This window comes from Camelina sativa, chromosome 5 (assembly GCF_030686135.1).
Source record: "Camelina sativa cultivar CO46 ecotype springtype chromosome 5, ASM3068613v1".
Taxonomy (NCBI): Eukaryota; Viridiplantae; Streptophyta; class Magnoliopsida; order Brassicales; family Brassicaceae; genus Camelina; species Camelina sativa.
In genome coordinates, this window is record NC_141884.1 from 17987346 (window position 1) to 18003096 (window position 15751).

General features: G+C 33.8%; 2 protein-coding genes and 1 long non-coding RNA gene across 4 annotated transcripts; all 3 read left to right on the forward strand.

The window, feature by feature from the left end:
• Positions 1–6151: 6151 nt before the first annotated feature.
• On the forward strand, positions 6152–8853 carry LOC104786920 (UDP-glycosyltransferase 86A2). Its single transcript, XM_010512396.3, has 2 exons — positions 6152–6902; positions 7923–8853. Exons 1-2 carry the CDS (start codon positions 6371–6373, stop codon positions 8834–8836), a joined length of 1446 nt encoding a protein of 481 aa, XP_010510698.1. The 5' UTR covers positions 6152–6370; the 3' UTR covers positions 8837–8853.
• A 2020-nt stretch (positions 8854–10873) lies between these two features.
• Positions 10874–11659, forward strand: LOC147943916 (uncharacterized). Its single transcript, XM_087512409.1, has one exon. It carries the CDS (start codon positions 10874–10876, stop codon positions 11657–11659), a length of 786 nt encoding a protein of 261 aa, XP_087368535.1.
• A 3162-nt stretch (positions 11660–14821) lies between these two features.
• LOC147943917 (uncharacterized) lies at positions 14822–15520 on the forward strand. Of its 2 annotated transcripts, XR_015558486.1 has the most exons (3): positions 14822–14952; positions 15078–15190; positions 15349–15520. It is a non-coding gene; the product is annotated as an uncharacterized LOC147943917 (long non-coding RNA). The 2 variants fall into 2 exon arrangements; XR_015558485.1 differs by lacking the exon at positions 15349–15520 and having other exon boundaries at positions 14827–14952; positions 15078–15275.
• The last annotated feature ends 231 nt before the right edge of the window (positions 15521–15751 follow it).

Sequence of the window (15751 nt, forward strand, 5' to 3'; positions counted from 1 at the left end):
TTGCGCGTAAACCATTTATGTCTAGTGTTAGCATCTTTCATCCCATTTCTCCACCACACGTCGGAGCACAATGAAATCATAATTGAAGCTCTGCCACATCGTCAAAACATGAATATCCCTCTGATCCTCACACATGTCAGAATTGTGAGAATTACAAAAGAACAAGAGAGAGAGATCGAGAGAGAGAGTGAAAGAGATTGGACAAAGAATGAGAGAGAGGTGGCGAGATTTAGAATAGAGGAGAATGAGCAATTCTCATTCCTTGAATAAAGTTAACCTAGGTACAAGGTATTTATAAGGATACAATTAGGTTAACAAAAATAAATAAAGTTAAGATAGGTACAAGGTATTTATAAGGATACAACTAGGTTAACAAAAATAAAACAAAGTTAACCTAGGTACAAGGTATTTATAAGGAAACAACTTAAGGCTTATAAAGCTTAAAAAAATAATAATATGTGTGTTCATTCTCACACTCCCCCTCAAGCTTAACCGTTTGGAAGATTGGCTAAGCTTGGAACAAATAAGAGAAACCCCTCACTAATGCAATATGAGTCTTTCACTTGCTGAAACCTTCTCTTACTCTCAAGGTCGTCACCGTTCAAAACCATACTAAGAGAAAAAGATTATGGAGTTCATAGTTTAGGGTATTGTTTCATCGCCTAGTCATGTCCATGAGTCCAAGTTTGGAGTGTATGTACTCGTAAACCTTGGGATTAGTTGCTTTGGTAAAAATGTCTGCCAATTGTTCAGAGCTCTCGGTGTAGCATGGTAAGATGACTCCTAGTTGGACTTGTTCTCTGACTTTGTGGTAATCCACTTCTAAATATTTTGTCCTCTCATGAAATACTGAGTTTGATGCAATATGAATGTTACAATGCATTGTGATCGGCTTTGGAGTTTCAATGCCAAGATCCTTTAAGAGAGCCTTGAGCCACATTAGCTCAGTTATGAGATTTCTCATTGACATGTACTCGGACTCAGCACGTGAGAGAGAGAGAGACCACCTTCTTTTTTTGACTCTTCCAAGTGACAAGGTTGCCTCCACTAAATGTACAATAGCCAGTGGTTGAGCGTCTCTCTCCATGATCTCCAGCATAATCCGCATCACAATATCCTACCAGCTCCGCATTACCATTACATCCCATCCAAATGTCTTGTCATGGTGCTCTTTTGAAATATTTGGGTACTTTGCTCACCATTTCCCAATGATGTACCCTCGGATTTTGCAAATGTTGGCTTACCTAGTTCACAGCAAGCATATATCAGGTTGAATTATGGTAAGATAAATAAGCTTACCTACCAACCGTCGATATTGTTTTACATCTTCGAATGGAACATCCTTAAGCTCCCCCTTACGGCTAGTCTGGTAGTCTTCTTCCAGTTGTGTTGAAACTGGTTTTTGATCCTAGCTTACCTACTTCATTCAAAATATCAAGTGAGTACTTTCTTTGCGATAAAAAGAGTCGTTCCTTAGAACGGCAAACTTCTATCCCAAGAAAGTAATTTTGTTCTCCAAGATCTTTAATATCAAAAAAAGATTTAAGATAAGTTTTGGTATCTTGAATACCTACCTTATCATTCCCGAAGATGATAATATCATCAGCATATATGAGAATGACTACAATACCTCTTTGGCTTGGATAAGTGAATAGCGTGTGATCAGCTTCCGATATCCTAAGCCCTTTCTCCATTAACGTTGAGCTGAGTTTATGATACCAAGCTCTTTGTGATTGTTTCAACCTGTAGATTGCTTCCATAAGCTTAAACACCTTTTTGGGTCAAATAGTGTCTTCAAGTCCCGGTGGTGGCCTCATATAGACCTCATCTTCTAGTTCTCCTTGTAGAAATGAATTATTAACATCCATCTAACACAATTCCCAAGAAAGATTAGTAGCCAATGAAAGAACTATCTTTACCATGTGAAGCTTTCAACCGGTGCAAATGTGTCAAGGTAGTCTTCTCCATAGGTCTGAGTGAATCGTCTTACTACTAGCCAGGCTTTATAGCATTCTATCCCCCCATCACTCATGTACTATATAGTGATTATCCACCGAGATGTCATGATTTTCTTTCCTTTAGGGAGATCAGCTTCGTCCCATGTGAGATTATGTACAATTGCATTAGTCTCGTCCCCAACTGCAACTCGCCAAACTTTATGTTCCCTAGCTTCATCATAGTTTTTTGGAATCCAATGTTGATCAATTTGAGTAAGAAAGACTTGATGCTCCATGGGAAAATGTGCAAGAGTGCATACGACTTGTATGGGGTGAGAAACCGCCTGACTGTTGTAGTGGACCCGAGTCTTTTTCTCAGTTGGGCACCGTAATACGTGGACATCAACTATTTCTATTTTAGTCACCGGATAATTTATTTGACACTGGGGATTAAAAGTATTTGATGGATCAATTTGATATTGGCCAAAAGAGTTATTTACATATTTAAATAAAGAAGCTTCTGTGATACGTTTTTGAGGAAATACGTTTACATCTCCTAATGGAATTAGTCCTTCAATGAGAAATGGTCATTTTCCAGTTATTGACTTTCAGAATTGTTAGAGTTAATAATTTGAACTATCAAAGCGTTAATATTGAAGGTACGAAAATAAGACGTTATACCGATTTGTACCAGTGTTATAGAATATCGTATTGGGAATATGCTAAAAACACTGGAGCAGCTTTCACTTTTGGAGGACCAGGTGAAAGTTGTGGTATTTGAAGATTTATGAGTCTAATATATGTATCGATCAAAACTATATAAAAAATAAAAATAGATTAAACTATAAATTTATTGTGTTTGAAAAATATTTTAGATATTCAAAAATATATATTTAAGGACGAATGTAACAAAAAAATTTAAGTTGTAATATCAAAACACAAAAAGATTCAACCAAATTACATTATAAAAATTGATGTTACCAATCGAAAAATCATTCAACAAAGCTTAAATTAATAATCTACATGAGAATGTGGTCCTTAATCCAAAATGTAAAACAATTACATGATAAAAATATATTTATATAGAACGGAAAATGCATTTGTATTTCATGATGTAAGAGCATTTGCAGTGGTGAGAGACTCTTACAGTCTCTCAAATATAATATTAGTTATTTATTAAAAATTTAAAAGAAAAATAAAATCTTAAACCAATAATATATTGTCATGTGTATAGGTAGTCTCTCGTGAGGTTCTCAAAAGTTCTTATTTAAGAATCGATTCTGACTTCTTTCCTACCATTTTTTTTTTTAATTGGTGAGAATTCTTTTGAGAACCTACCAGCCCTAATCACCTCTTATGTGGAAAATGGACAATATCAGTTATTGCCTTCAAATGTTTTAATGCATGTGAAAGTTATGATTCAAACAATTATTAAGTTCAGTTATGCTTTCATAACAAAGAAAATATGCTGCCTAACTCATGTTTTTATGCACGTCTTGAAAGGATCTTCAAAAAGAAATAATATGCTGCTTGTTATTACCTTAAGGTTGATTGCTTTCGACAAGAAAAACATACAGTATAATCTCTATAAATAATGTTGGGACCAAGGTATTTTATTAATTTTATAGTGTAAATTAATAATTATTAATTTATAGATATATTTTTAATAATTTAAAATTTTAAAAATTTGAATTAAGACAATTTTAGCAAAATAATATTAGACTTTCGGATTTGTAATATATAGAAAACATTATTAACAATAAATTACAAATACAATAGACAAATTCACTTATACATATAATACACATAAATTCAAATTTATGAATAATAATATCAATTGTTGTATTTTAATAGTCAATCAAACAACAAAAATGTAAATGATGGATATCTAGAAATTTAAAACTTTTAAAAAAAATTAGCTGTTTTTGTGACATGTTACAGAATATTTTATATCATTATAGCTTGAAAATACAACTTAACAATTGTTTTATAGATATGAGCTTTAAGAGAAACATATATTATTATATCAGTATATATATATATATATATATGTATATTTACATGGACTTTTGCGGTCACTGGTTCTAGCCCAGAAATTACTTCCCTCCTAGCTAGTGTTTGGAGGGTTTGTTGCCCTCCTAAAATTCAACATTTTATGTGGCAGGTTTTCTCTTTATGTATTTCGGTTTCGGCAAATTTGGGACGACGTGGTATTGCTTGTGATTTAGGATGTGTACAGTGTGGTGCTGATGAGGAAACAATAAATCATGCAATTTTTGTTTGTCCTCCAGCCCGTCAGGTTTGGGCTCTAGTACACATGCCGGTGGGGCCAATTTCCTTCCCGAGAGATTCAGTGTATGCAAATGTTGATCACTTTTTAGGGCAGCAGAATCCTGGGGCTCATGTTGCGGCTTTCCCTTAGCTTATGTAGTATATTTGGAAAGCAAGGAATGCACGCGTTTTTGAAAATATTGTGGAGCGGCCGGAGGATATTGTTATGGTAGCAGAGGGTGAAGCATCAGCGTGGCAGCAGGCTCAAGCAGAGGTCGATTTGGAGACCTATCCCACTATCCCCGTAGTTTCAGGACTACCGGTTAGGGTTGCTACTGCCTCCCTCCCTACGGTTTTTTCGGGATATCGTTGCTTTATAGATGACTCTTGGAAAGCAGGTGACACATTTGCAGGCACTGGATGGTGTTGTACCTCGTTCCAGACTGCGTTGCCAATTATGGGAGCCATGAATTTCCGGTGAAGTCTATCTCCATTATATGATGAAGCTGAAGTGTTCCTTTGGGCGATGCGCCGCATGATCAGCCATGATTTCAGAGATGTGGCTTTCTATACAGACTGTTCAGATTTGGTGAAGATGGTGTCTTCTCCTTCAGACTGGCCAGCGTTCTCGGCGTACCTTGCCGACATCAAGATTGATAGGGAGAAATTTTCATCTTTCTCTTTATCTTTAGTTTCTAGAACTGCTAATGTAAGTGCAGATTCTTTGGCACGCTAAGCGCGTGCCTCTCCGCATAATGTTTTGTTTATAAACAATTTCTCACCCAATTGGTTCATTTGAGCTGATTTTTTTTTGACAAAAAAAAATGCATGATTATTAATTTATGATATTATTGGGACCATATTTTATATGGAAATTTCAAACAATTTATTATCTTATTATCTTATCGTATTTTGTTATCTTTTATACTGGTCCGACTTGAGACTAACAAAATTTATTAATTTACAGTATTTATTAATTTATAGAGGTTTTACTGTACTTCCAATCTTATAGGTGGAGAAACTTGTATAACATGCTCGATCAAATGAAACAAGTGTAATGGATTCAGGGCATTCAATTATAGTTTTAAAATGATCATTGGATTCCATGCTTAGTCCTGAGAGTCCTATTATTAAGTAACCAAAATTTTCTATGGAAGCGCTACTATGTGTCATCTCTATCATATTGTCTCACCAAATTGAATGTCACGTATTTCAAATAGATTGTTCAGAATTAAGTTTGATGGTTCAAAAGTTAATTCATTATTAAATCTACTAAATAAATCTATTTTATTTTCAGATAAATTTGTTTTGTTCCCCTATTCCCTTCATTGCACATCAGTTTATTGTTTGGCTACATTGCTAAAGTTCAAAATTTTTCCAAACAAAATGTTCCTCCGATTATCATCTAAATTTGGGTTTGATATATTTTTGTGCTTCACAAAAAAAAGTTTAGGTTTATACGTTTTTTCTTTCTTACATTCAAAATTATATAAATTACTCCAGAAAATATATGAATATATAAAGTTGTGTTTTTAAGTTTATATTCGTCACAAAATTCTTAGAAATGATTCATATTAATAATAGAGGGGGGGGGGGGGATTCGTATATATTTTAGAGGTATATAAGTATATAATAAAATTAAAACCTAAAAACTAAAATTACCCATCTTTCTTTTTCTTCTACATATAAATGAATATATTCGCCTTTGTCTTTCTCGTTTACGATTAGCGGATTAGGAGAATATAAATTGACAAATCAACCATTTTGACTAAGCAACTCTAAATCCACATGGTCATAACCTTTTACTGGAACTAGATTCTCTCCATGACATCTTACTGAATTTTAGATGAAAGATATTTTTTAAGGAACAAATTACTAAATTATATCATCAAAATCAAAGAAAATAAAAAAATGAAGAAATTAAAATTAAATGCATAGAAATGCCACTAACCATCCACTTCTATGGCTATTTCCGCGAATCAATGCAAAGTCATTCATTTATTCCCAACTTGCCCCATATGTTTTTTCTTTTTCTTAATGACAGATTCTTCTCTTTTTTTTTTTTTATTTTAATCCAAAACCAAAAAACCAAAAACAAAAAAAAAATTAACCTTTAGATTTCTCTCATTTCTTCATCTTCCTCACCACAAAAACCCATTTTAATGGCGGACGTTAAAAACCCTAAAAATCATAATCATCATCATCTTCATGCTCTCCTGATCCCATATCCGTTTCAAGGACATGTAAACCCGTTTGTACAGTTAGCCATCAAGCTAGCGTCACAAGGGATCACCGTCACATTCGTCAACACTCATTACATCCACCACCAGATCACAAACGGCTCCGATGGAGATATTTTCGCCGGAGTTAGGTCCGAGTCTGGCCTTGACATAAGGTACGCGACGGTTTCCGATGGTTTACCGGTGGGGTTTGACCGGTCCTTGAACCATGACACGTACCAGTCGTCTCTGTTGCACGTATTCTACGCGCATGTGGAAGAGCTTGTGGCGAGTCTTGTCGGAGGAGACGGCGGTGTGAATGTGATGATCGCCGACACGTTCTTTGTGTGGCCGTCGGTGGTTGCGAGGAAGTTTGGTTTGGTTTGTGTCTCGTTTTGGACCGAAGCTGCTTTAGTTTTCTCGCTTTATTACCATTTGGATCTGCTTCGGATTCATGGCCATTTTGGTGCTCAAGGTAATTTACTAGTAATTATCATCTTCTTTGATATTAGATTTTTTTTTGTTTACCTCATTTAATTGTTACCTATTCTGTTTCATTGATAGTAACGGTAGATCTTTCAAATTTCACGAAAACATGTTTTTTTTGGGTCTTGGTCAACGTCTATAGTTAAATTGAAATGCAAGATAGATTTTGAAAAAAAAAAAAATTATAATTGGTGAGCATTTCTTTGCATGTTTACCGATCTAGTGACTATTCGAATATTCTATTATTATTGGTGATTACTTTATCATTTAGACAGCTTGTAACTTTTTCTTTCTTTTTTTGGTTTATGATTCTTCTTACTATAGGTTTTCTAAAACATTTTAGTGTTTTAACCCCAAAAAAAAAATTTTTATAAAAAAAGTTATTTTGTTGACTAAAAAAAAACTATGAAAGATAATTTATACACATTAATTACAACCTGACAATGACATTTTTTATCAGTTAGGTCAATGAATTTTTTTTTTTTCACGTAAATAATTTTATGCTTGATTAAAATCTAACCCTCAACTCAAATGACACCACACTATTGTACCAAATATTTCATGAAACTATATATTAATCGCTTTGATACCAAAAAAAAGTAAATTAAACCTTCTCTTTTTCAAACAATTTTACTACCATAATCATTTAAATTTTTTCCAAAAATCCAATGAAGTTATTTATTTAGAATACTCCTTTTTTTGGTGAATTATTTAAAATACTCCTGATAAAAAGCGTTACGATTTGCCGACCAAAAAGGAAAATCAAAAACAAACAAAAATCAGTAATCCTAACGATATAAATATGGTGAAAATAATAAAAGCCAGTAGGGACTTAACATAAAGCGTAGGGACTTTACTTTTGTCATGTAATGATGCATGTGAATTAATGTCAGGGGGTCCATATTATTAATTTACCACCTTTGATTTATTCCTTTTTCAAATTTACCAAACTCGTCCTATATTTTCTTAATTATCTAAATCTACCCCGTAACTATTTTTCCTGACCCAGAAACCCGCGACGATCTGATAAACTACATTCCCGGAGTCGCCGCGATAAACCCAAAAGACACGGCGTCGTATCTTCAAGAAACAGATACTTCTTCAGTAGTTCATCAAATCATCTTCAAAGCATTCGAAGACGTGAAAAAAGTCGACTTTGTACTCTGTAACACGATACAACAATTCGAAGACAAAACAATCAAAGCACTCAACTCAAAGATCCCATTTTACGCAGTCGGACCAATCATCCCGTTCAATCTTCAGTCCGGTTCTTCAGTCACAACATCACTCTGGTCTGAATCAGACTGTACACAATGGCTCAACACTAAACCAAAAAGCTCAGTCCTTTACGTCTCATTCGGTAGCTACGCCCACGTAACTAAGAAGGATCTCGTCGAGATAGCTCACGGGATATTACAGAGCAAAGTCAATTTCGTTTGGGTGGTTCGACCAGACATTGTTAGTTCAGACGAGACAAACCCATTACCGGAAGGTTTCGAGACAGAAGCTGGAGACCGTGGGATTGTGATACCATGGTGTTGTCAGATGACGGTTCTGTCACATGAGAGTGTTGGTGGGTTTTTAACACATTGTGGTTGGAACTCGATACTGGAGACGATTTGGTGTGAGGTTCCTGTGTTGTGTTTCCCGTTGTTGACTGATCAGGTTACGAATAGGAAGCTTGTGGTTGATGATTGGGAGATTGGGATCAATCTTTGTGAAGATCGGAGTGATTTTGGGAGAGATGAAGTTGGGAGGAATATTAACCGTTTGATGTGTGGAGTTTCTAAGGACAAGATCGGACGGGTGAAAATGAGTTTGGAAGGTGCGGTGAGAAACAGTGGATCATCGTCTGAGATGAACTTGGGTTTGTTTATTGATGGTCTTATGGCTAAGGTTGGTTTATCTAATGGGAAAGCTTAATTTCTTTTTTTTTTTTATGGAACTTTGTCAAATTTTGTTTCGATCTTATAATACGCTTTATAATATTCACTTGTGGTCAAAAAATCTACTCTGAAAAAAATGTTAATCCAAACAAATTATTTGGTTTTAGTATTTGTAAATGTAGTATGATATTAGAATTGTTCATTGTGAATATAAAAAAAGAAAAAAAGCATAAATACGAAAACATAAATACAATAAAGAGTGATAAGTATTATGCCCTGTTTTAGAAATTGCTAGGTGCTAGTCAGACGGTCGGGGTGGAACTAGCACCTAGCGAGAAAATCGGAGATTAAACAGGGATTGATCGGATATTAGTTTTAAGGTTATTTTATTAAATTAATAACAAAATAAAAATATATAGTATTAAATATATGTATAATTCTGTTTATGTTAAAACAAAAATATCAAATAAAGTAAAAACTATAGTATTGTCTTTAAAATTACGATAAACACATAAAACGTAATTTTAAAAGAAAATTTATGATTTTCACTAAAAAATTGTACATTAGTTATTGTAAAATATCATAAACTCTTAATTTAACATCTAAATAACAAAAAAATACATATTTGATTTATATTTGGCTCTAAAAATAATTATTATATACAAAATTAAACAGTAAATAATCGGATTAGACGAATTATAATCAAAATAGATAGATATAATTGGATAGTCGATGCTAGGCGTGGATTAGTGTCGTGCCTAGACTTATGGAGGCTTACGGCAGATTTTTATCTATGTAAAAAAAAATTAGTACTAGTTTATTTTATTTTATTTAAGCATGTTTCTTATTTTATATTATATAATTATCATTAGAAATTTTATTACATTTCTTTTTAAAAATAGACTAAAATTTTTTTTATTATATTTCTTTGTGTCTGGAACATTAATTTCAGACAACATCCTTATAGCACACGAGATGGTGCATGCTCTTCGGACTCATGTTAAGTTCAACACTGAGTATGTTGCTATTAAGACAGATATGTCCAAGGCATATGACAGAGTAGATGAGACTTTCTCGAGCAACTCCTTCTTCGTATGAGATTCCATAGTCAATGAGTACAATGGATAATGTTGTGTGTAAGATATGTGAGTTACTCGGTGCTAATCAATGGTAGTGCTTTTGGATTTGTTAAACCGGAGAAGGGGATCAGACAAGGGGATCCATTATCGCCCTTCTTGTTTATACTCTGCGCAGAGGCTCTGATTCATGTAATGGAACAGAGGAAGGCACAAGGGAAATTAACTGGTTTCAGATTTAATGAAGTATGCCCGAGTATCCAGTATTTATTATTTGCTGATGATAGCCTGCTCATCTGTAGAGCAACAAAGGAAGAATGTGAGGAGATTCTGACTTGTTTACACCTGTATGGTAAGGCATCTGGCCAGAAGATTAATTTTGAAAAGTCTGCAATTACTTTCGGTAGCAAGACACCAGACACAGTGAAAGTATTAGTCAAACAGACCTTGGGGATCTCAGCGGAGGGTGGAGCGGGTTCTTATCTGGGCTTGCCAGAGTGTTTTAGTGGTTCAAAGCAAGCCCTCTTAGCTTTTATTGGAGATAAACTCAAGAAGAGATTACATGGATGGTATACTAAATCTTTGTCCTTAGGTGGTAAAGAGGTATTACTATGTCTATTGTCATGGTGTTGCCGGTCTATACTATGTCATGCTTTAGGTTAAGCAAACATTTATGTTGGAAGATCACAAGTGCCATGTGTGAGTTTTGGTGGAGTAAGTGTCAGGGGAAGAGAAAGATAGCTTGAGTTGCTTGGTCTAACATGTGTATGTCCAAGGCTGAGGGCGGTATGGGTTTTAAGAATTTGGGAGATTTCAACCAGGCTTTGCTTGCTAAACAGGCGTGGCGAATCCTGAATAATCCGGAGTCTTTGGTGTCTCGTTTCTATAAGAGTAGATACTTCCGGAGATCGTCAAATTTGGAGTGTGGTTCGGGGTCGAGACCGTCCTATGCATGGAGGAGCATTTTACATGGCCGAAACTTATTGAAGCAGGGATTAATGAAGACAATTGGGAATGGTCTGGACACTTATGTTTGGAAAGAGAAGTGGTTGTTTGAGAAACATCCTAGAGCTCCCTATTGGCTACAAACCTTCTTTGACATGAATTTGCGGGTTGCTGATTTGAGAGCCTCAGTTGATGGTCAGTGGGATACAGAAAAGATCCATGCTTTGTTTCCACCGGATGATGCTAAACAGATTCTAGCAATGGACATTGCGGAGACAAAGTTGGATCAGTACATATGGCCTTATACGCCATCTAGAGCTTATACGGTTAAGAGTGGCTGTTGGTTGCTCAGAACATTGCCTACATTATATGAACCTCGTTCAGAGGATTGGGTAAAGACAACCGCGTTGAAAGCGAAGGTTTGGTCTGTGAAGACAGTGCCAAAAATTAAATCATTTTGGAGGATTTTATATGGGGCTATTGCTGTATCTGAGAGGCTTGCCTCGAGAGGAATAATGCTGGATACAAGGTGTATGGTGTGTGGACATAATGAGGAGACTATCTGTCACATGATGTTTAGCTGTCTTGTAGCTCGTCAAGTTTATGCGGTTTCGAATGTTCCCCTGCCATCTGCTGGGTTCTCGGAGCATGATGTGGTGAAAAACTGGGAATTTTTGTTGAGTTTGATTCAGGACGAGGGACATCTGGAGGAGATTCGCAGGACAATTCCATGGCTGCTATGGGGTATATGGAAATGGCGAAATAATTTTGTCTTCCAAGGCAAGCAAATGGATATTCAAGAGCTGGTGAATATAGCTTATCAGGAATCATCACAATGAGTAGTAGCTCAAGCTATTGTTGGCTCTTGCGATAAATATTGGGAAGCAAACAAAACGATTATTGAGGTGAAGTGGAGAAGTCCAATGGTAGGGGTTGTTAAATGTAACATTGCTGCATCATGGAGAGATAACTTAACAGTGGTTGGTTGGGCGTAGATTGTCAGAGATAGTCAAAGTCAAGTATTGTATCATGCTAGGAGTGCGCTACAGGCTGCTGAAACGGGGATATTAGCGAACCTGCGGTGTTCCTTGTAGACTTTGGAGGCATTGCAGGTCTTAAATGTGACACGGGTGGAAGTGGATTGGATAATGCAGCAGCGGTTTCTGCAATTAGCAACCCGCGTGAGTGGCCGAGGTAAGCTTTCATACTGCAAGATATTCACACTGTTTTCTCGAGCTTTACCTACTGGGAATGTCACCAAGTGGCTGGATCAGCGAATCAGGTGGCAGTAGCTATTGCTAAAAGTGTCACAAGAGATGGCAGATTCCAATCATATTTTATCACTTGGAGGTCCATCTTGGTTGCATAATCAAGTGCGGTTTGATATGGGTCATTAGGATGTTTGGGTTTTGGCTCAATTCTATATGTTTCACTTGGAGAGACAGATTGACTTCAGTATCAAGTGTGGTTTGTTGTACTTTTGTTTCTTGGTTTCTCTATACTTTTATTGTTACTTAGTTTTCATCAGACGACAAAAAAATAATTAAGAAACATAATTAACAAACAAAACATTATATAATTCATCCCCACGTAGCGGGGGTAATACCTAGTTATTTATAATTGTTTGTCCACACTCCTATCCACGCCTGCACACTGCAGAGTGCAGCTGCTTTAGAAAATAAGCATTCTTGTTTTTTATTGCACTATTATTTACTTTTTATTTTATTTTTCTAGCAAGAGCAAGGAACTTAAATTTACAGAGAGTTCTTCAAAATTAATCAAATCTACCAATACGAGATATCTATTTTAAAATTTTTGAAGTATATTTTTGTATAATTTTTATGAATAAGATCAAAATTGAAATATATAAACTGATTCAATAATTCATATCCTTAATTATAATAATTTTTCTATATGATTATTCATCGATATCCTTTCTAATTTCTATCATTAACAATAAATATGATAATTAATAAAAATTTTAATATTCATCGAAATTCTGTTTATTTAATCCAAAATTATAACTTAAAACTAAAATTATTTAAAATCAAAATTACATGATATATATTAAAATTTAATAAAATTATTTATTCAATGTAATATTAGCATGTTCAAGAAAGCGCTAGACGATATCTGCGCGGTCAACCTAGACCACTTTCTTGAACACTTATATATACTTAGAATTCTTTCAAAGTCAATACTTAATTATTTAATAATTGATACTGTAAATCTTTGCAAATACAATAAAATAAAAAACAAAAAAATATCAATTATCTTACAATTGTATATAAAAATATATAAAATATTATCTCTTGGTCTACTACAGGTCAATACTCGTCTAATGTAAAAAATGAGCAAATTATCAAAAATATAATAATATTTCATTAATTTTGTTTGTGTTTTAACTTATTAATTATGACACCCAAGGGTGTTATTGTTGTGATCTGGAGGTGATATCATCAAGCCATTCTGATATAGTTGGACACACTCTTCTTCTTGAAGTAAAGCCTAAAGATGAACAACAATATCAGCAGCTGATGTCTTCTTCTGATGAAGCAATGTCATTTGATGGGTCGTCTATTCTCGATACACTCGAACGATATGATTGTTCTCGATTTTCAAGAAAGTGAAATTCGATATCTGAACTTGAAGGAGACTGTTTCTAAAGATTTGATGCACTTTCGCAAACGCCTCAGTGTTAGCTAAACGTTTCATCTATGACACTGTAATTGTCATGTAACTTCATACTATCTTTCCTTCTTCATGGAACTTGGGATTGGGGTTATTGCTTACAGTCCTCTAAGACAAGTTTTCTTCGCATCTGAACCCAAGCTTGTTGAGAACCTAGACAAGAATGACTTAGAAAGGCAAGTATATAGGCCTTGTTTGACTTGTTTGTTGTTGAGTCTTAGCTCAGCTGTGGAAACATAATCTATGTAGAGAACGAACATAGATAAGAGTAAGCTATATACCCTCGATGTTCTAAGATTTTCTATTTTCTTAAGACAATTATATTTTGCCTCTTATTAAAATTTCAGTTATCATTTTGTATATATTTTTTTACAATTAATTTAATTAAAGAAAAAAACAAAAACAATTGTACAAATGGTAATCAGACAGGTTGCGTTGTTTTGCAGACAATGTTAAAAACAAAAGAAAAAGTGACGCTATAATTTTTGATGTGAATTAAAGCGTCGATTTTCTAAATGTCGCAAAGAAATTTTACATCGTCCCATAATACGTCAATTATTAAAACGACTTCATACTATTATTAGAGTAAGTTTATTAATGATGTTAACCAAAACCTTGTTTTCAATTTGAAGTACGAGTAAAATATCGTTGGCGGACGTTACAAAAACTTTAAATGGTATTAAATTTTAACCCCAAATATTGCAAAGACAATCTTTACCAACTGTTTTCTTTGTTATAGTATTGTGTGTAGTTTTGCCAAAAACAAACGTTAGTCAAAATAACGACAAAAATCTACAAAAACATTGGTAAAGTCTACTAAAACTATTGTAAAATTTGAGCTAAGTTCTGCCCCAATAAAACAAAAAATCTCAATTTTTTTTTTTTTTGTGTGAAGCAGAGGACTATTAATTAATATTTACAACCATCAGAAATTTTTGCGTATGCTGAATAGTTAAGCTAAAAGAATCAATATTAAGGTAATTTATAGAACCATCAATACTGGTCAAGTAATAATAATTAGAGAACTTTTTCAATACTGGTCAAGTAATATTTTTAAAGCATATTTAGTTAAGCCTATAATATTGGAAAACCTTAAGTCAATATGCTGAAAAATACATATTTAATTATGTATAAAATAATTAATATTACTTGACCAGTATTGAAGCATAATAAGCTAAGAAAATAATTTTTAATACATCTATAGGGAAATAAATTAAAAGATCATATTATTTTGCATCTTTGACTGGGAAAAAAACATGAAACATATTTTGCATATTATATATATAATCAGTCTAGGTGAAGAACAACTCATTAAAAAAAAGTTGAGAGAACATCACTAAAATAATAGCTATCACTATGAAAACTTTGGTGGCATTTTGTTTTACTATCATCTTCATCGTATCTTTTGTTCATTCTCTTCCTACAACTGCTGAAAGTCCAGGTAATTGGTTACTGTTATTCATACCTTCATCTGGTTACTGTTATTCATACCTTCAGTTTGTAATTATCATCATGATGCTTTCACTCTTTGTTAATGGGTATGATTATTGTTAATAATGTATATAGGTTATCGACCTAGCCGAATAGTGCGTCCATTTCTCAAATGTTTTGGGCATAACGTGTGTCCCACGGGAGGACGAGAACTCTGCAATCATATTTGTACTGCAAGACTAAGATATGTTCGTGGCTTTTGTGTTAATACACAAAAATGTTGTTGTGCTGATATTTAATACAAGAAATAACTAATACGTGTCTAAGATTAAATTATATAATCAAATGTATTGGTATCTGCTTAAAAAAATAAATCTATAATTTTCACATGTTTTTGAATATACAGGGAAGAACTAGAGCGGAGTACATAAACTTTACCAAATCAAAGTTAGATTGATTTTCAAGCCATACATTTTCTAGAAGTTAAATAAAAGCTAATATAAGTTAAGGAATAATAAAATGTAAGAAATGAAAAATAAAATCAGCCAATACATCTTCGCGTGAATAGATTTGGTAAATGTGTTACATATATTGACTCTATTATTGTGAATCTTATACTCCCTCCATTTCATAATAAATAATGTCTTCAAAATTATTTTCTTTCATATTTTTTGATGTTATCATAATAACTTTAAATGTTATGTAGAATCTATTGTTATTCAATCAAGATTTTGTTAAACTCTATTAAAGTTTGGTCTTATTAGTTTCTGATTTGTAAAAAGTCACTTAAAATTTTAATAAATTTGAGG

Excerpts from the sequence above, each read along its gene's own strand:
- LOC147943916 (XM_087512409.1), top strand. The coding sequence starts at position 10,874 with ATGAAGACAATTGGGAATGGTCTGGACACTTATGTTTGGAAAGAGAAG.
- LOC104786920 (XM_010512396.3), top strand. The coding sequence starts at position 6,371 with ATGGCGGACGTTAAAAACCCTAAAAATCATAATCATCATCATCTTCAT. Across the intron at positions 6,903-7,922 it reads TGGCCATTTTGGTGCTCAAG|AAACCCGCGACGATCTGATA; the intron begins GTAATTTACTAG and ends TTCCTGACCCAG.